The sequence below is a fragment of the Scyliorhinus torazame genome, chromosome 10 (genome assembly GCF_047496885.1).
Source record: "Scyliorhinus torazame isolate Kashiwa2021f chromosome 10, sScyTor2.1, whole genome shotgun sequence".
NCBI lineage: Eukaryota > Metazoa > Chordata > Chondrichthyes > Carcharhiniformes > Scyliorhinidae > Scyliorhinus > Scyliorhinus torazame.
Window position 1 is genome coordinate 102,140,152 of NC_092716.1, and position 19,634 is coordinate 102,159,785.

Consider the following 19,634-nt stretch of genomic DNA (forward strand, 5'->3'; position numbering starts at 1 on the left):
CCCCACACCATCCATACCCTCCACCACCATAGAGGCTACAGTGGGCATTGTCCTTGGGTGGGTTGCCTAATGCCCCGCTGGTGTGTGGTGGGGGAAAGTATGTCAGAGGGTGGGGTGTGGCGGTGGGGGGTTGGGGGCACCCATATGGCTGGTGTCACTCTGCAGAACCAGGCAGGGGTCAAGGTGGGTGGTCAGTGGGGTGCGCAACAAGATGGCTGCCTTGCCTGGACTATGCTCCAGTCACATTAGGGGTCAACCCGACCACTTGGCCTGTTTCCCTATTACTCCGCCTCTTTCCTCCCCCGGTACTGGCAGGGCCCCAGCCAGCCTAGCCTGTGTCCAGCTCGGAAGCACAGGGTCACGCCTCTCTGTGTCCTACCTCCTCTCACTCGCTCATCAGCCACGATGCCGGTTTCACGACTTTTAAAAGCACAAGTGAACCACGCTATCGGGAACTCGGCCCATCGGAGGTGGAGAATCGCGGAGGCCCGGAGAATACCGGATGTGGCCTGATAATGACATGCAAACGGTGTTAACTGTATGTGCATTCTGGACCGCATTGACGCCGCTGTCAAATTGACTTGAGAATTACGATTTGGCGTCAAATTGGCGCCACCACGATTTTGGCATTGGAACCTTTCTCCGCCCAATCACGTTTTGCGATTTTGTCGTCAACCAACACAGAATCCCGCCCCTAGTTTCCCAATAGGAATTCTTCAGTATCTTTCCTTTTTGGAAGAGTAGTAGTAGTAAGGGAGGGAAGCCACTCTGATTAATCAACACCACTCTGAAATAGTTCTAATTTTAGTATTATACACTTCTATGTACAGAACTCAAACTCCCCTTTATCATATAATGGCAGCATATCTTTCCAAGTGTGCCTGTGTGTACATTGACTTCAGTGATGCAAAATATACTCAACATCTATCGTCTGTTATTGTGTCCGATGCTTACTGCTAGCAATGTGGGCACAATAAAGCTATGGGCTGGATTAACATTAAATTTAGGGCAGCACGGTGGCACAGTGGTTAGCACTGCTGCCGCATAGTGCCAGGAACCGGGTTCAATTCCAGCTTGGGTCACTGTCTGCATGGAGTTTATCCGTTTTCCCCATGTCTGCGTGGGTTTGCTCCTGTTTCCTCCCATAGTCCGATGATGTGCAGGTTAGGTGGAATGGCCATGATAAACTGTCCCTTAGTGCAGTGTTCTTCAAACCCAGGGGTGCGACCCACGGGTGGGTCGCGGGCGGTTGTCGGGAGGGCCGCGGAGCCATCCTTCGCGGCGCTCCCGATCGCGCAAATCCCCGCGCAGCAGCCGGCTTTTAATAACACCGGCTGCAAGCGGCCTTTAAAATGGCCGCGAACATGTAAAAAGAAATCGGCCGCATTGTGCATGCGCACCGATGATTGGGCGCGTATGCGCAGTGCGGCCGCTATTTTTTTAAACAGTCGCAGCTTTTTGTTTTACATATTTGTTTTTTTTAAATTCATTTTATTCATTTATTTTATTCATTTAATTTTTATTTTTTTCATTTATTTTATTCATTTTATTTTTTTTTCATTCATTTTATTCATTTTATTATTTATGTTTTTTTACAAGTTCGGGGGGGTTTTATTGAATAAAATTTTACGGAAAAAAATGCAGAACTTTGGACAGATGGAGACTCCATACTTTCCGACACTGGAAGGCTTCACCTTCATCCAACAGGTTCCATTGGAGGAGTGTGTATGAGGGCCAAATAGACCCAAAACCATTTCCTCCATTTTTATCAGCAGCAAACAAGGTAAGAGAAAATGGTGGGTTGCTCAGGTCGGCCGGCGTGGGTTGCGAAGATCGGCCGGCGTGGGTCGCGAATGTCAGCCGGCGTGGGTCGCGAAGGTCGGCCGGCGTGGGTCGCGAAGGTCGGCCGGGTTGGGTCCCGAAGGTCGGCCGGGTTGCGTCCCGAAGGTTGGCCGGTTGGTAAAAATGGGTCCCCGGAAAAAAGTTTGAAGAACACTGCCTTAGTGTCCAGGGATGTGCAGCCTAGGCTATGAGGTTACAGAAAAGGGGGAAGTGGGTATGGGTAGATTGTTCATTTGACGTTTTGGTGCAGTCTCGATGGCCAATTGGCCTCCTTCTGCACTGTAGGGATTCTATGATGAGGACACGCTTTGTGATGTTCCGTGTTGTTTGACAAGGACTGACTCCTGCCCACGGTAGCACTTCCCACCGTCCACCTGGCTGATCACTGCATGCGAGCTGGCCATTCCATCACATGGTCCCACTGAACCCTTGGGGTGACGGAGGTGGGGTCGGTGTGCGGATTGGGGTTCAGAGGGAGAGGGAGGGGTGGGTAATGTGCGGTGTCCGACCTCAGTGCCCCAGCCCGTGCCCACGTCCAATGACTGTACATCTTCCCCCCCTCCCACCCTGCCCCTCCAGCACCCCTCTGCAGCCAGCCCATCCCTCACATCCTTCTGAAAGAGCACCAAGGCAATTTGGAACTTTTGTGCACAGGTGTTTATTTTGAACATAGCCAGTGACCATGTCTATAACGGTTTGTGCCCTAGTCCCTAACGTTATCCTGTGTCCTGCTCCCATTCCAACTTAACTAGTGTCCACCTTTCTGGCCTTACCCGCCCTAATATTACATCAAGATGGGTCCCCAGGTGACACATCAGGAATGGAGGTGGCCTGATGCGATTCCCGTCCTGTGACCTGGGTCCTTTTTAGCAGCCGTTCTCTGAAGCGACTGGAAATGGCATTTGCTCGGGTGTCCCAGGTGTAGTGGTGGCACCCTGTTCTGCCGACTGCCCACCAGATGCGCCAGAACCAGAGGGACAGGGGTGGGAGTCCAAGGCGCTGTGGTGTTCCAGGGCCTCTCCTTTGGGAGTCACAGCCATGTGCCCCATCACCTCCTCCACCTTCGGGGTGTTCAGTGGCCCCCGGGCTGCTCCGTGGGATGATATAACCGGAGTGAACTGTCCGAGCTCCCCCACCACCTGCACTCTCAGTTCTGGAGGCCCACTCTCGTCACAACCAGGGTATCCATGCTCACAGCCAGGGAGTACAGGGACCGGGTCACCTCCCTCTGGGACTGTACCACAGCTCTCAGTGACTGTGCCATTATCCTCTGGGACTGAATCATGTCAGCCAGCGCCCGGGCTCTGCCATCGACGACCGCAGCCATAACACATTGTGATTGGGCCAAGCTCTGGAGCACTGTTGCAATATCCAGGTGGCTCTGGAACTAGATGCATGTGACATGGCAGCCCCGTTCTGTGCTCGGCCACCTCCCGCACAGAGTGCCCCAGGCCTTGGACATCCTGATCCATGGCCGATAACTTCACCCCCAAGGCCTCCACCGGAGACGTCAACCGTACGGTGTTGGCCTGGGGGCACGCATTGTCGGCATCGCCTCCTGCCACTAAAAGCGGTTGAACTCCTCCACTGCACCTGCAGTCACTGAATGGTTCCTGACAACCCCTCTAGTAGTCCATGGCTCTGTATCTGCATCTCAATTATCGATGGCACCGCCGTTTCCAGAAGCCCGAGACCCATCTGAACGGCACCAATAGTCGGGTGCTCCTATCTCCATCCGATATACTGCTGCATGTGTGTGGTGCAGACCAGATAGTGCCCCAGGAGTCTCTTCACTAACATGCCCAACGAGGTGAGTGTCTATGGGATGTGGAGGCTGTTGGTGACAGCTGTTACGGACAGTCAGTGTCGTCCCTAGACTGGTGCTCCAGGGTGTCTTGGGCTGCCGTTTGGGGGTTCCCGATGCTATCTGTTGCTGACCTCGCTGGAATCTGCTTGGGGTTGGGGTTGTGGGATACCAGAAGGGCCCGCCTCATCACCAGATGATCCTGCAAGACACAAGACATGAAGCATTATTGGATCGGGGTTGGGATAGTAAGTGGTGCGGGGGTGGTGAGGGTATGGTGTGGGGATCGGGCCACGCATGCAATAGGGACACTGAAACTGAGGGGACTCACTTGGTTGCCGGATGCCAACCTCCGCTCGGTGAATGCTCTCTGTCTGGGCCCACCAACTACGTCCAGTGCCCTCTGCTCCGTGACAGTGCGCGCGCTGGTCCAACGGTCCCCCTCCAGCCTTCTCTTTCTCTCTGTGCTTATGCACCGCTTTCTCCTTTGAGTGGGAGACAGCGCAGTGTTAGGCAGTCGGACCCATGCAGCACAGGTGGTGGGCAGCTGGCGACCTTTGTGGCCAGGGCACCCGGGTGGTTTGGTACAGGGGGGGTAGCGCCTACACTGCTGGCAGGTGGGGTTTGGTTGCCCTCTGTGTTGGGGGGTGGGGGGGGGGGGGGGTTACGGGTGTGTCAGACTGGAATTGGTGCGAGGGGAAAGGTGCTGGTTACTCACCCTGGCCGCCCTGAGGAGGTTATGCGGCTTCTTCCTGCACTGTTGTCTGGTTCTGGTGGTGGGGCCCACGGCACACATGGCCTCTGCCACCTGCGCCCAGGCCCGGTGTAAGGCGGTGGGTGGCAGCCCCCTTTCCAACCCGGCCTCTCCTCCACAGCGTCCAGCAGGATCTCTGCATCCGCAAACCAGTGTGCCACTCTCCGTGCTGCCATGATGTTGGGTGCGATGGGTGTGTGTGGGGAGTGGAGTGCTAATATGCGGCTGCAGCTTATCAGCCTCTTGAGTTACAATCCCGACCCCGGCGAATCGGTCACTGTTTTTCATTGGAATCGATTGAGTTCCACGTAGCGCTGGTGCTAGGCCATTAACGGATCATGAACGGCAATTTAGTTGTCGTAGAGGTCCACCAAGATCAACAAAATGGAGAATCGTGCCCAGGCCCCAAGTTTAGACAAACACCTTATGATGTTTTGTGTTAAAACCTGACTATTCTCTTGTTCTATTCATTTTGATCCCACTGCACAAAGGGATGGTTTTCACATGAATAAAACTGTCCTCACTATAATTGGTGTGCAAATTTGTTAGCCATCTGAGATAAAAGATAATGGGCACGATCCAATTGCCACGCTGTGCCTGAAAGTTAGAGTACTGCGGTGCAACTTGGCCAATAAAAGCCGGAAGACCCCGCTCCCGGGATCTATATGGCTCGCAACGCCTCGCAAAATCTAACTCAATCTAACTTGCGATGTAAATCCCACCCATTGTGGTCGGGATAACATTTTGGCAAATTAAAGCGAGACAGCTAATTTCACTTTAATGTGCAGCTTCCCGAGGTACCTGATGCTTTGGAATCTATCCCTTTGCGACAAACGGGGACCTGACCCGACAACACTTGTGGGGGTTTCCCAGGGGATTGGAGACCCCCAGCTGTTTGCCCTTTAGGCAGGGTGGTGCCCTGGCACTGCTCTGCTACCTGGGCACCATGGCAGTGCTACCTGGGTGCCAGCATGACACTGCAAGCTGGCCTGGACACTGCCAATGTGGCAGGGTAGTCTGCCAAGGTGCCAAGTTGGCATTTTTTGCGAATGCGTGATTGGGCCAGGGGTGCCCTGCTTGGCTGTTGGGGTGGGGATCGTCCCATAAAGCATTTGGGCAGGTAGGGGTAGGGGGGGGGGCGCTTCAGGGGCCTCGGAGATCAGCATGCCATTTAAAAATGGCGTCCCCATCTCTCATTACACTGGGGAGTTCTGGTGAGCAGAGCTCCTCAGTGTACAAAACGAGGCTATGTGTGGCCTCAGCCGCGTGTTCCCCACTGAGACCCATTATACAATGTGTGTTGCGCTGCATGCACCGGGAAACAGGGAAACATGCTGATGCTCGATCAATAACTCCAGAAGCGAGATTGGTGAAATTTGAAGGCTTTATTACACTAGATGTTTCCCCTAGCAGCGCAGGTACAGAGGCAGCTGCTGGGGCGACACGGGCTCTTATACCCCGCCTTGCTAGGCGGTGCCAGAAGATAGGCTTACCCAATGAGAACAGAGTACCTTCTACACCAATGGTCTTCCGGCATTTCAGAGTACCGTAATACCTCTAATACGGACTACCACATTCACACCCTGTTAAAACAAAGTCCGGGGGTGGTAGTGGCTCCGGCGGGGGTGGTGGCCTCACATTAGAGTGGTAGAAGTTAAGGTATGAAGGTACCTGGTACACCTCCGTACAGTGTTTCGCCTCGTCACATTGCAACTATTTACAAATTTTATTTACATTTCAGAATGAAGCAATTAGTCGATCTCTGCGATCGTCGTAGCTTTGTAGGTGATGCAGGTGGCGGCTCGGGCATCTGTGGCTCCAGGAGCGTGACTTTGGCTTCTTCGGCAGCTGCTTCATCACCCCTCGACGGGACCGGTGGGAGAACCGATCCACCTGGGAAGGAGGCGGCTGTGGGGTGCGCCGGTGGGAGGGAGGGTGGGACTGGTGGTGGGGGTGTGTGTGGGATCCAGCGGGCGCCAGGTCCCGTAGGGAGACCGTATCCTGTCGGCCGTCGGGGTACGCCACGTAGGCGTACTGGGGGTTAGCGTGGGGGAGATGGACCCTCTCAACCAATGGGTCCGATTTGTGCGCCCGCACGTGTTTGCGGAGCAGGATGGGTCCAGGAGCTGCCAGCCAGGTCGGGAGCGAGGTCCCAGAAGAGGACTTCCTAGGGAAGACAAGGAGACATCCGTGAGGTGTTTGGTTGGTCGTGGTACACAGCAGTGACCGGATGGAGTGGAGGGCATCCGGGAGGACCTCCTGCCAGCGGAAGACTGGGAGATTCCTGGACCGTAGGGCCAGTAGGACGGTCTTCCAGACGGTTCCGTTCTCCCTCTCTACCTGTCCGTTTCCCGGGGGTTGTAACTGGTCGTCCTGCTCGAGGCAATGCCCTTGCTGAGCAGGAATTGACGCAGTTCGTCGCTCATAAAGGAGGACCCCCTATCGCTGTGTATGTAGGCGGGGAAACCGAACAGCGTAAATATACTGTGGAGGGCTTTTATGACGGTGGCTGCAGTCATGTCGGGGCAGGGGATGGCGAATGGGAACCGGGAGTATTCGTCAATCATGTTCAGGAAGTACGTGTTGCGTCCGGTGGAGGGGAGGGGGCCTTTGAAGTCCATACTGAGGCGTCCAAAGGGACGGGAAGCCTTCATCAGGTGCGCTTTCTCTGGCCTGTAAAAGTGCGGCTTGCACTCCGCACAGATTTGGCAGTTCCTGGTGGCTGTCCTGACCTCCTCGATGGAATAGGGCAGGTTGCGGGTCTTGATGAAATGGAAGAATCGAGTGACCCCCGGGTGGCAGAGGTCCTCGTGGAGGGCTCGGAGGCGGTCCACTTGTGCGTTGGCACATGTGCCACGGGATAGGGCATCAGGAGGCTCGTTTAGCTTCCCGGGACGATACAAGATCTCATAGTTGTAGGTGGAGAGTTTGATCCTCCACCGTAAGATCTTGTCGTTTTTTATCTTGCACCGCTGTGCATTATCGAACATGAAAGCAACCGACCGTTGGTCAGTGAGGAGAGTGAATCTCCTGCCGGCTAGGTAATGCCTCCAATGCCGCAGAGCTTCTACTATGGCCTGGGCTTCCTTTTCAACTGAGGAATGGCGGATTTCTGACGCGTGGAGGGTGCGTGAGAAGAAGGCCACGGGTCTGTCCGCTTGGTTGAGGGTGGCCGCTAGAGCTACGTCGACGCGTCGCTCTCGACCTGGAAGGGGAGGGACTCATTGATGGCGTGCATCATGTCCTTTGCAATGTCTGCTTTGATGCGGCTGAAGGCCTGGCGGGCCTCTGTCGACAGGGGAAAAACTGTGGATTGGATCAGCGGGCGCGCCTTATCCGCATAGTTGGGGACCCACTGGGCATAATAAGAAAAAAACCCTAGGCAGCATTTCAGGGCCTTGGAGCAGTGAGAGAGGGGGAACTCCATAAGGGGGCACATGCGTTCAAGGTCTGGGCCTATAACTCCATTATGCACTACGTAGCCGAGGATGGCTAGGCGGTCGGTGCTGAACATGCATTTATCCTCATTATATGTGAGGTTAAGGATTTTTGCGGTATGGAGGAATTTTCGGAGGTTGGTGTCGTGGTTCTGCTGGTCGTGGCCGCAGATGGTGACATTATCAAGGTACGGGAATGTGGCCCGCAAACCGTACCGGTCAACCATTCGGTCCATCTCTCATTGGAAGACCAAGACTCCATTAGTGACACCGAAGGGAACCCTTAAGAAGTGGTAGAGCCGCCCGTCTGCTTCGAAAGCAGTGTATTTGCGGTCGCTAGGGCGGATGAGGAGCTGATGGTAGGCGGACTTTAGATCCACCGTGGAAAAGACCTTGTATTGCGCGATCCTGTTGACCAGGTAGGATATGCGGGGGAGAGGGTACGCGTCAAGCTGCGTATATCTGTTGATGGTCTGGCTATAGTCTATGACCATCCTATGCTTCTCCCCGGTCTTTACAACGACAATGACACCTTCCCTCAGTAATCGCTGGACCTAATAAAGGTCCGGTCCTGAGTACGGTACCGTCTGCTCCTGGTGGCAACGGGTTTGCAATCCAGGGTGAGGTTCGCAAACAGGGAAGGCGGATCGACCTTGAGGGTCGCGAGGCCGCAGACAGTGAGGGGGGGTATAGGGCCGCCGAATTTGAAAGTTAGGCTTTGGAGGTTGCACTGAAAATCTAACCCTAGGAGTGTGGCAGCGCAGAGGTGGGGAAGGACGTAGAGACGGTTGTTTTTAAACTCCCTTCCCTGGACTGTGAGATTCGCTACGCAAAACCCCTTGATTTCTACTGAATGAGACCCAGAGGCCAGGGAGATTTTTTGGTTAACGGGGAGAGAATAGCGCCTTACCGTGTCGGGGTGTATGAAGCTCTCCGTGCTCCCAGAGTTGATCAGACAGGATGTCTCATGTCCACTGATGAGCACCGTTGTCGTTGCAGTCGAGAGTGTTCGGGGCTGCGACTGGTCCAGAGTCACCGAGGTTAGTCGTGGCAGCAGTTGGATGTTCTCTTCGGGCGGTGAGTGGTCATCCGAATTGAGGTCCTGAGAGTCCAGCCAAGATGACGGCGCCTACTGGTCGCACATGGCTGGGGGTGTACAAGATGGCGGCGCCCATCCATCGCACGTGGTGTCCGAGAGACAAAATGGCGGCGCCCGGAGGCCACACGTGACCCTGGAGGAGGAAGATGGCGGCGCCCGCTGGCCGCACGGGGCCCGTGGAGAGGGTTGTGGTGGCGGTCCTTATTCGCCTCCTGGGACTGCAGCGACCGCCCGGGCCTGGCATACTGCCACGAAGTGGCCATTTTTGCCGCATCCTTTGCAGAAGGATGAGTGGGCCGGACAGCGCTGTCGGGGGGTGCTTGGCTTGCCCGCAAAAATAGCAGCCCCGGGGTTGCCAGGCCACCTCGCAGCACAGGCTTGTGCGGGGGGGGGGGGGGGGGGGGGGGGGGGGGGGGGGGAGGATGGGAGATGCATCGGGGTCGGCCGCGGGGGAGGGTCCACGCTGCCCAGGGGGCTGCCGCGCGGTCGGGGACGTAGGTCCGTGCGTTTCGGGAGGCCACATCCAGGGAGCTGGCAAGGGCCCGTGCCTCCTTGAGGCCTAGTGACTCTTTCACCAGCAATCGCTGGTGGATTTGGAAGGACAGCATCCCTGCAATGAAAGTGTCCCGGATCAAAAGTTCTGTGTGGCTGCTCACCGAAACTTGCGGGCAGCTGCAGTTTCTCTCCAACACCAGGAGCGCACGGTAGAACTCCTCCAGCGATTCCCCGAGGATTTGGCACCTCGTCGCTAGTAGATATCGTGCGTAGACCTGGTTTACAGGGCGAATATAATGTCCTTTCAGCAGATCCTTTGCGGCCTCGATGTCGTCCGCATCCTCGATGAGGGTGTAGGTCTCTGGGCTCACCCTCGAGTGCAGAATTTGTAGTTTCTGGTCTTCCATGGGTGTGTTTTCGGCCGTCCCGAGATATCCGTTGCAGCACGCCAGCCAGTGCTTGAAGGTTGCCTCTGAATTTGCCACGTGGGGGCTGAGTTGCAGACACTCCGGCTTGATTCGGAGCTCCATTCTTTAAAATCTAGTGTAATAAATTGATGCTCGATCAATAACTCCAGAAGCGAGATTGGAGACAATTGAAGGCTTTATTACACTAGATGTTTCCCCCAGCAGCGCAGGTACAGAAGACAGCTGCTGGGGCGACACAGGCTCTTATACCCCGCCTTGCTAGGCGGAGCCAGCAGACAGGTTTAACCAATGAGAACAGAGTACCTTCTACACCAATGGTCTTCCGCCATTACAGAATACCGTAATACCTCTAATACTGACTACCACACATGCGGCTAATGATGCTCGCTATCTTCCTAATTAGTTGAATCACGCACAATGAATTGCTTAATATCTTAGTCAGTGGTAATGGACCTCATTGCATTACTCTGAAATGGTGTTGGCTGTGATATCCCAAAATCAGTCTCTTCTGGCATTAATATACAAGTAGAATCCTTAGAATCCCTACGGTGCAGAAGGAGGCCATTCAGCCCATCAAGTCTGTACCAACTGCCTGAAAGAGCACTCTATCTAGGCTCACTCTCCCGCCCTATCCCCATAACCCTGTGCATTGATCATGGCAAATCTATCTAACTTGCACATCTTTTTGCTGTGGGCTTATCTTTTAACTTGTGAAAATTCATTTGTTTTCCAACTCAACACTTGAACAGAACTCAATCCTTTTTGTGCAAAAAGATAAAAATTCAACAAATTGACAATCTTTAACTACAATTGTAGTGATCTCTGTATATGTTAATACATGATTAGTTAATGTGCAGTCAGTACAGTCAGATGATCACTAGATGGCAACACCAACAGGAACTATATAAGGAGTTTCCCGCTCTTTCTTAGTGTTAGTGTGTGTGTATTGCAGCTAGAGGATAGACGTGACCAGTTCTGAGTGTAGTGTATTATATTAATTGTTAATTTAATCTAATCTTAGTTAATTCTATTACTAGTCAAAGTATTAAAGTAAAAGAACTCACAAGTGAATTATTTTGTTACTCAATAAATTGTCATCAATTGGAAGACTTTGACTGTTTATCATCAAGTTAAATACAACTCAGCAAGACAAGTGAGCAATATGTATATTACATCTCTGTAATATAACAACAATCAGAGGGAGATTGCCATTATTTCAGTTATAGGCACTGCATTCGTCCACAGATTCTTTAAATGACAGCACTGTATTCCAATCCATTGCTCCAACTGCCTTCCTCATAAATTTTAAAGCATTTTTAAGCTGTTATGTTCATAAAATAATCTGAAACAACACCATTCATAAATATTAAACATACATAGAAGTACATGGTGTGATACAATGTACAGTTTAGATTGTGACGCTATCAAATAAATTGCAAGCATTCAAGAGGGGCATTGTAAAAGCAGAATGGTTTTGAGGAAAGAGAAAATGCTGGAAAATCTCAGCAGGTCTGGCAGCATCTGTAGGGAGAGAAAAGAGCTAACGTTTCGAGTCGAATGACTCTTTGTCAAAGCTAACAGACAGAGAAAGTGGGAAATATTTTATACTGTGGAGTGAGAATGAAAGATGAGTCATAGCCTTATATGGTTTTGAGGATATCTTTTAAAACCTCACTTTCTAATCTTGACAAAAGAACATTGAATATTGAATGTTTTAGACAAAATAAAGCTTAAATGATATTTTAAAATAAAGCAAAATGGTATAAACCAGCCACATTAGATAAATAATTTAATGCAAAATAATCTGCTGAGGGAAAGTAGTAAACATCTAGGCATTTGCAGCATTTAAGGGGCTGGTTTAGCACACTGGGCTAAATCGCTGGCTTTTAAAGCAGACCAAGCAGGCCAACAGCACGGTTCAATTCCCGAACCAGCCTCCCTGAACAGGTGCCGGAATGTGGTGACTAGGGGCTTTTCACAGTAACTTAATTGAAGCCTACTTGTGACAATAAGCGATTTTCATTTCATTTCATTTAGAACACATTCAAATTGGGAGAGCTGAATGCTTGAGGGATGATGAGTCAAATGGCCTGTTCTCGTCCCTGACCTTTTTAATATTGTTATGATATTGCCCTTGAACAACAGTGCAATATCTAGACATGCAGGATGCTACCAAATAGTCTAGCTGTGTTATTTTTATAGTCAGAAAGCAAATCATAGAATCACTACAGTGCAGAAAGAGGCCATTCAGCCCATCAAATCCACACCGACCCTCTGAAAGAGCATCCTACCTAGGTCCCCCTAACCTGGTAACCCGATAACCCCACCTAACCTTTTGGACAAAGGGGCAATTTAGCTTGGTCAATCCATCAAACCTGCACATCTTTGGACTGTGGGAGGAAACCGGAGCACCCGGAAGAAACCCACCAGACACGGGAAGAACATACAAACTCCACACAGGCAGTCACCCAAGGCTGGAACTGAACGCTGGTTCCTGGTGCTATCAGGCAGCAGTGCTAACCACAGTGCCACCTTGCCGCCCCTCAAATTTCACCATCTGCTGTGGTGGGATTCAAACCCGGGTCCCCAGAGCATTACCCTGGGTATATGGATTACTAGTCCAGTAACAATATCACCATGCCACTGCCTCCTTCTTTTGATCATCAATGAGTACACTGTGAGCAGTGATATGAAAGACACAGAGTTGGGGTTACAAGTCAGGCAGAAATTGTTGCAATCATGCAAATGTAACTTCCTATCATGACTAAAACGCTATTTACTGGAAACGCTATAGTTCGAGTACTTTAGATGGGTCAGTTTTTGTCCAATGTGTGCAGGAGGGTTTCCTGACACAGTATGTAGATAGGCCAACAAGAGGCGAGGCCACATTGGATTTGGTACTGGGTAATGAACCAGGCCAGGTGTTAGATTTGGAGGTAGGTGAGCACTGGTGATAGTGACCACAATTTGGTTACGTTTACTTTAGCGATGGAAAGGGATAGGTATATACCGCAGGGCAAGAGTTACAGCTGGGGGAAAGGCAATTATGATGCGATTAGGCAAGAATTAGGATGCATAGGATCGGGAAGGAACCTGCAGGGGATGGGCACAATTGAAATGTGGAGCTTGTTCAAGGAACAGCTACTGCGTGTCCTTGATAAGTATGTACCTGTCAGGCAGGGAGGAAGTGGGCGAGCGAGGGAACGGTGGTTTACTAAAGTAGTTGAATCACTTGTCAAGAGGAAGAAGGAGGCTTATCTAAAGATGAGACATGAAGGTTCAGTTAAGGCGCTTGAGAGTTACAAGTTAGCCAGGAAGGACCTAAAGAGAGAGCTAAGGAGAGCCAGGAGGGGACATGAGAAGTTTTTGGCAGGTAGGATCAAGGAAAACCCTAAAGCTTTCTATAGGTATGTCAGGAATAAAAGAATGACTAGAGTAAGAGTAGGGCCAGTCATGGACAGTAGTGGGAAGTTGTGCGTGGAGTCCGAGGAGCTAGGAGAGGTGCTAAATGAATATTTTTCATCAGTATTCACACAGGAAAAAGACAATGTTGTCGAGGAGAATACTGAGATACAGGCTACCAGACTAGACGGGATTGAGGTTCATAAGGAGGAGGTGTTAGCAATTCTGGAAAGTGTGAAAATAGATAAGTCCACTGGGCCGGATGGGATTTATCCTAGGATTCTCTGAGAAGCTAGGGAGGAGATTGCAGAGCCTTTGGCTTTAATCTTTACGTCGTCATTGTCTACAGGAATAGTGCCAGAAGACTGGAGGATAGCAAATGTTGTCCCCTTGTTCAAGAAGGGGAGTAGAGACAACCCCGGTAATTATAGACCAGTGAGCCTTACTTCTGTTGTGGGCAAAGTCTTGGAAAGGATTATAAGAGATAGGATTTATAATCATCTAGAAAGGAATAATTTGATTAGGGATAGTGAAGGGTAGGTCGTGCCTCACAAACCTTATTGAGTTCTTTGAGAAGGTGACCAAACAGGTGGACGAGGGTAAAGCAGTTGATGTGGTGTATATGGATTTCAGTAAAGCGTTTGATAAGGTTCCCCACAGTAGGCTATTGCAGAAAATACGGAGGCATGGGATTGAGGGTGATTTAGCGGTTTGGATCAGAAATTGGCTAGCTGTAAGAAGACAGAGGGTGGTGGTTGATGGGAAATGTTCAGCCTGGAGTTCAGTTACTAGTGGTGTACCATAAGGATCTGTTTTGGGGCCACTGCTGTTTGTTATTTTTATAAATGATCTGGGGGAGGGCGTAGAAGGATGGGTGAGTAAATTTGTGGATGACACTAAAGTCGGTGGAGTTGTGGACAGTGCAGAAGGTTGTTGCAGGTTACAGAGGGACATAGATAAGCTATAGCGCTGGGCTGAGAAGTGGCAAATGGAGTTTAATGCAGAAAAGTCTGAGATGATTCATTTTGGAAGGAGTAACAGGAATACAGAGTACTGGGCTAATGGTAAGATTCTTGGTAGTGTGGATGAGCAGAGAGATCTCGGTGTCCATGTACATCGATCCCTGAAAGTTGCCACCCAGGTTGATAGGCTTGTTAAGAAGGCGTACGGTGTGTTAGCTTTTATTGGTAGAGGGATTGAGTTTTGGAGCCATGAGGTTATGTTGCAGCTGTACAAACCTCTGGTGCGGCTGCATTTGGAGTATTGCGTGTAGTTCTGGTCGCCGCATTAAAGGGAGGATGTGGAAGCATTGGAAAGGGTGCAGAGGAGATTTACCAGGATTTTGCCTGGTATGGAGGGAAGATCTTATGAGGAAAGGCTGAGGGACTTGAGGCTGTTTTCGTTAGAGAGAAGAAGGTTAAGAGGTGACTTAATAGAAGCATACAAGATGATCAGAGTATCAGATAGGGTGGACAGTGAGAACCTTTTTCCTCGGATGGTGATGGCTAGCATGAGGGGACATAGCTTTAAATTGAGGGGAGATATATATAGGACAGATGTCAGAGGTAGGTTCTTTACTCAGAGAGTAGTAGGGGCGTGGAATGCCCTGCCTGCAACAGTAGTGGACTCGCCAACATTAAGGGCATTTAAATGGTCATTGGATAAACATATGGATGATAATGGAATAGTATAGATGGGTTTAGATTGGTTTCACAGGTTCGCGCAACATCGAGGGCCGAAGGGCCTGTCCTGCGCTGTAATGTTCTATTGTTCTATGTGTTGATCCTTAGTGATTAGTATTTTCAAGCCTCTTAATTACATTCTGCATGCTTTTGGATTGCCTCTATTCATCATAAATGCACGATTGATGAAGAATGATATTACCCACCGCTAAAAGCATTAGTTGATGAATCACCGTAGTCAGCTTCATCTCCTAAATAAGTTTAAATAAAGACATGTTTAATCAACAACAGCCACTGGTTTAAAAACCCTGCAAGCTAATTTTGAAAAGAATACCTTACTTACAACAAAAGGCTGCATTGAGTTTCGAGTCACTGGCAAAACCCACTGGAGGAAAAAACATTAATTACTCTTTATTCTGTTTGACATCATAATATGAACGATATCTGCAAGTAAAACTTAACAATATAAATAGGCTCACAATTCAAATGGTTGTGAGTTGCTTAATAGAAAACTCCACACAATCATCAACATGCACTCGCAGTCAAATAAAATACATGTATTACATTACATTACAAGCAACTCTGAGATCACTTGCAGATAACGCAACCTATTCCATAAGTGATCACAAGCTGCTGACATGTTCTTTGGTTAATTGCTTCATCAATCCTGTCAGCCCAATTGCAATTCCAAGTTGTAATTTTTTGTTATATTAGAGCTACCTTACAATTTTTCTTTTTTAAAGAGATTAAATGTTATTTAACCCATATAAAATTGATAACAATATCTGTTTAGCTAACACGTTTGATATTTTTGGTTAGAAATTGCAGTGATTATAATTGCAGTGAAGTGTAATGCACTCAAATTTTATCTTTTTTTGCAGAGATGTTAACCCATTTAGAATAACGAGAATCAACTTGTCCCTGCACAACTCAAATTCTACAACCACTGTTTTACACTATTGTAAGCATACTAATATCTGCCAATGAGTTTGGGGACAATATTCAGAGAAATATGTATTCATGAAGTTGTTAGAACTAAAATTTCTCTGAATATTTCTCCCGTTCTTCTGATGCACATAGTTTGCGCTGATTCCACAAATGTCAGCAGTCCTTCATCCAAATGACCATTCTTTATGTGTGGTCGACTGAATGTTGACAAACTATCAATAATGAAAAATCATAGCCAAGTTCTGTGGTGGCCTTACTTGATGTCCACGTTTCACTAGAACTGATCCAATATAATGTCCCCGTATCAGAAACCTTTATTGTCCCTGCCATCTCCTTCGGCAGACTTCCACTGCAGTGACTTAAATCTGCTCATGGCCAATGCTCCTCTGCATTGCCATATTACATCGTATGTAAAGCATTGAGAAAATTTTACAGAAACTGAAGATTCATTTTGCAGTTTAAGTTAAACTTTAAGTGGTTTCAGGCCTTAAGCTGATTATCCACAGTCAAGTCGGGTGTCAGTTATCTCATTCAAACAAATGAGGCACTAATGACGAATCAAAAATAAATCTTGATTTGTCAATGCAGGAAAGTTTCCTGTCAAGGGAATGATAAGATTTTGGGCACTGATTACAAGCTGCCCATTTCTAATTAGCATTTGCCATTGTACTGTGGCTAGATGCCTACAGTTGAAATAATAATAATCTTTATTGTCGCAAGTAGGTTTGCATTAACACTGCAATGAAGTTACTGTGAAAAGCCCCTAGTCGCCACATGCAGGCACCATTCCGGGAGAATTCAGAATGTCCAATTCACCTAACGGCAAGGGCTGGATTCTCCGTGAGGTGACGCTGAAATCACGAAACGTGATCGGCCGGAGAATTGGCTCCAACGGCGAAATTGGGCCTGATGTTGGTTTCACGCCGAATCGGCATTCTCCAGACCCCCGAAAACGACAAAATCGCAGCGCTTGCCGCGTGACCCGGAAGTACAGTATTGCATCTCATTATCGGTCCTGACAACCGATTCTCCGGGTCCTCAGCGATTAAGCACCTCAGATGGGCCGAATTCCCGACGGCGTGTTTCTAATGTGGGATAGAAAATCGTGAACCTGGCGTGTTGGCTGAGAGAGGAGGTAGGAGGTGGAGTGGGGGGACTGCGGGCTTCTGGATCGGACACCGGCCATGCTGCCTGCGGGGGAGAGGGGGGGGGGTGCAGGGGGGGGGTGCGGGGGGTGCCCTGCCAGGGCTGGGGGAGAGGAGGGGAAGGGAGGAACAGGCCAAGCAGCCGGGGAGCCCCCAACAGGACAGGGCCGGTGCCCAGGTACGGACCACCAATACGGTGGCCATCTTGCCGGCCCCTGGGTGCACGCAGTGAAAAAAGCCCCCCCTCACCACATCCGACCATGCCACCCACCCGGCACCACCCACTGGGGGACCATCCAGGGCCATGCTGACCGCAGCCCCCAGTGAGGGCAATGCCATCAGACGTGCCCCTGGCAGCAAGGACGGGCATCAGGACATGGGGCACCGACGGGGCCGGAGTGCAGGGGCATGCGTAGTTGGGGCGCGCGGTGACAACCGGGGCCACCGTGCAGCCCATGGCATCTGGTTGCGCGCGGGTGTATGCGCCAAGATTATATGTTTGCCTTTCACCCCCTGCAGAAAATAATGGCATTCGGACATCAACCTGCGATGCTAACCGCCGTGGCGATGGCCGCTGCCCTGAATGCAACCTTGTGGCAGCGTGAGTGGGGGCGCTCAGAGAGGAGGCGGAGGCTGCAGCAGAGGGACAGGTGGCAGCCGCTCAGCCTGGAGGGCCGTAAGCCCAACAGGCCGAGGAGGAGGAGGAGGTGCCAATGAGGAGCCAGATGAAGCTACGTATTTACCGCGACCACATGTCCTTTGAGGACCTTCCGGACTGGGCATGCAGAAAGAGACTGCGGATGAGCAGGTAGACAGTGTGACACATCTGCCACGTGATGGCACACCTGGCACCGCATGGCAATGGGGAAGGGCACCCGCTACTGGTGGCCGTCAAGGTGACGGTGGCGCTGAACTTTTTCCTGACGGGGTCATTCCAGTCACTGAGTGAGAACCTGTCCGGCATCTCACAGAGACCAGCGCACAGGTGCATCCGTACCATCACCGACACCCTGTATGCCCAGGCAGATCGGTACATCCAGTACCCTGTGGACCGCGGCCTCAAGGATGCCCTGGCAGCGGATGCCATCGGCGGGATGCCCCGGGTCCAGGGGGTCATCGATGGGGTGTATGTTGCCCTATGGCCACTGGCGGATAACAGGCCGGTGTTCACGAACAGTAAGGGGTACCACTCCATGAACATTCAGGTGGTCTGTGACCATCAGATGCGGATTCTGCACGTCTACACCCGATACCTGGGGAGTGTACATGATTTGTTTATCTTGGCGCATGCGGTGATCCCCGACATGTTCAAGGGGCACCCCTCCCAGTTGCGGGGCTGGTTGCTGAACGACAGGTGTTACCCGTTGCGGTCATGGCTGATGGCACCTTAATGGAGGCCATAGACCGACGTGGAGTACCGCTACAATGATGCCCATTGTGTGACCAGGGGTGTTGATGAGAGGTGCTTTGTGGTACTGAAGATGCGCTTCAGGTGCCTGGACCGCTCTGGTGGGGCCCTCTAGTACGTGGCCAGGAGAGTCGCCCACATTGTGGTGGTCTGCTGCGCCCTCCACAATAGAGCCCAGCTGAGGGGCGATGTGCTGGAGTAGGATGAGGAGGAAGGGCAGGCCCCGTCAGATGAGGAGTTTGAGGGGAGTGGGACAATAAGCTAGACATGGGGCCTGGCCAGGCACGGGAGTCCGCACAACGCCATCGCCAGGGCCAGCGCGCATGTGACACATTAATCGAGACATTTTCACAGACTGGGGGGGGGGGGGGGCGGATTTGCTGGCCTGGGGCACGGACATGACCATACCACAACCCTCACCTCCCACACCACCGAACACCCTCACCTCCCACACCACCAAAATACCGGCATGCACACCCCCTCTGTTATATACACCTGCAGCCCTCTGAGCTGGGGGCACTGGCTTGGCAGTGACAGCGGGTCTGGTCCATGGGATGGAAGATGATGACATCCCGCTCTGCGAGGAGCTACATGCTCCACATTGTATGACAATGTCTGACTCATGCCCACAGTAGCGCCTTCCACCTGGTTGATCCCTGCATGCAAGCTGGCCAGTCGATCACACGGCCCTGTCGAATCGCTGGGGTGGGGTGCCGGGGATGGTTGGGGGTTGGGAGGGGGGTGGTGCGACACGGGTCCACCCACTGGACCTCACTCGTCCCCCACTCCTCACTCCCAGTGGCCAGCACAGACCGCCACACCCCCACACCCATCAGTAGAGCACCAAGGCAGCTTTGAACGGTATATATATTGAACAAATATATATAGTCTGTGCCCTAGCCCCTATAATTAAACTGTGCCCTGCACCCGTGCCAACTTAACTGGTGTCAAACTTTCATGCCTTACAGGCCCTACCACTACGCCTTTGTGGTTGCCCAGACGGAACAGCAGGAGTGGAGGTGGACTGCTGTGACTCCTGCCCTGTTGGCAAACGTCTCCTGGGGCAGCCTGGCCTGGATGGGCCCGGCTGCTCCTCGGGCATCCCGGTGGCATGGTGCCGCCCTGTTCTGCCCGCTGCCCACCCGATTCACCAGGAACAGGAGGGAGGGAGTCTGAGATGCTGCGGTTTC

The 19,634-nt window shown here is 51.2% G+C and overlaps 1 protein-coding gene across 1 annotated transcript in view; it reads right to left on the reverse strand.

The window, feature by feature from the left end:
• LOC140430238 (diacylglycerol O-acyltransferase 1-like) overlaps window positions 1-19,634 on the reverse strand; it is a 475,807-nt gene that overhangs the window by 47,646 nt on the left and 408,527 nt on the right. The window contains exons 13-14 of the mRNA XM_072517667.1: window positions 15,287-15,328; window positions 15,150-15,194 (exon numbers count right to left, since the gene is read on the reverse strand). Of these exons, the coding sequence (XP_072373768.1) occupies window positions 15,150-15,194; window positions 15,287-15,328 (87 nt within the window). The remainder of the gene's footprint in view (window positions 1-15,149; window positions 15,195-15,286; window positions 15,329-19,634) is intronic.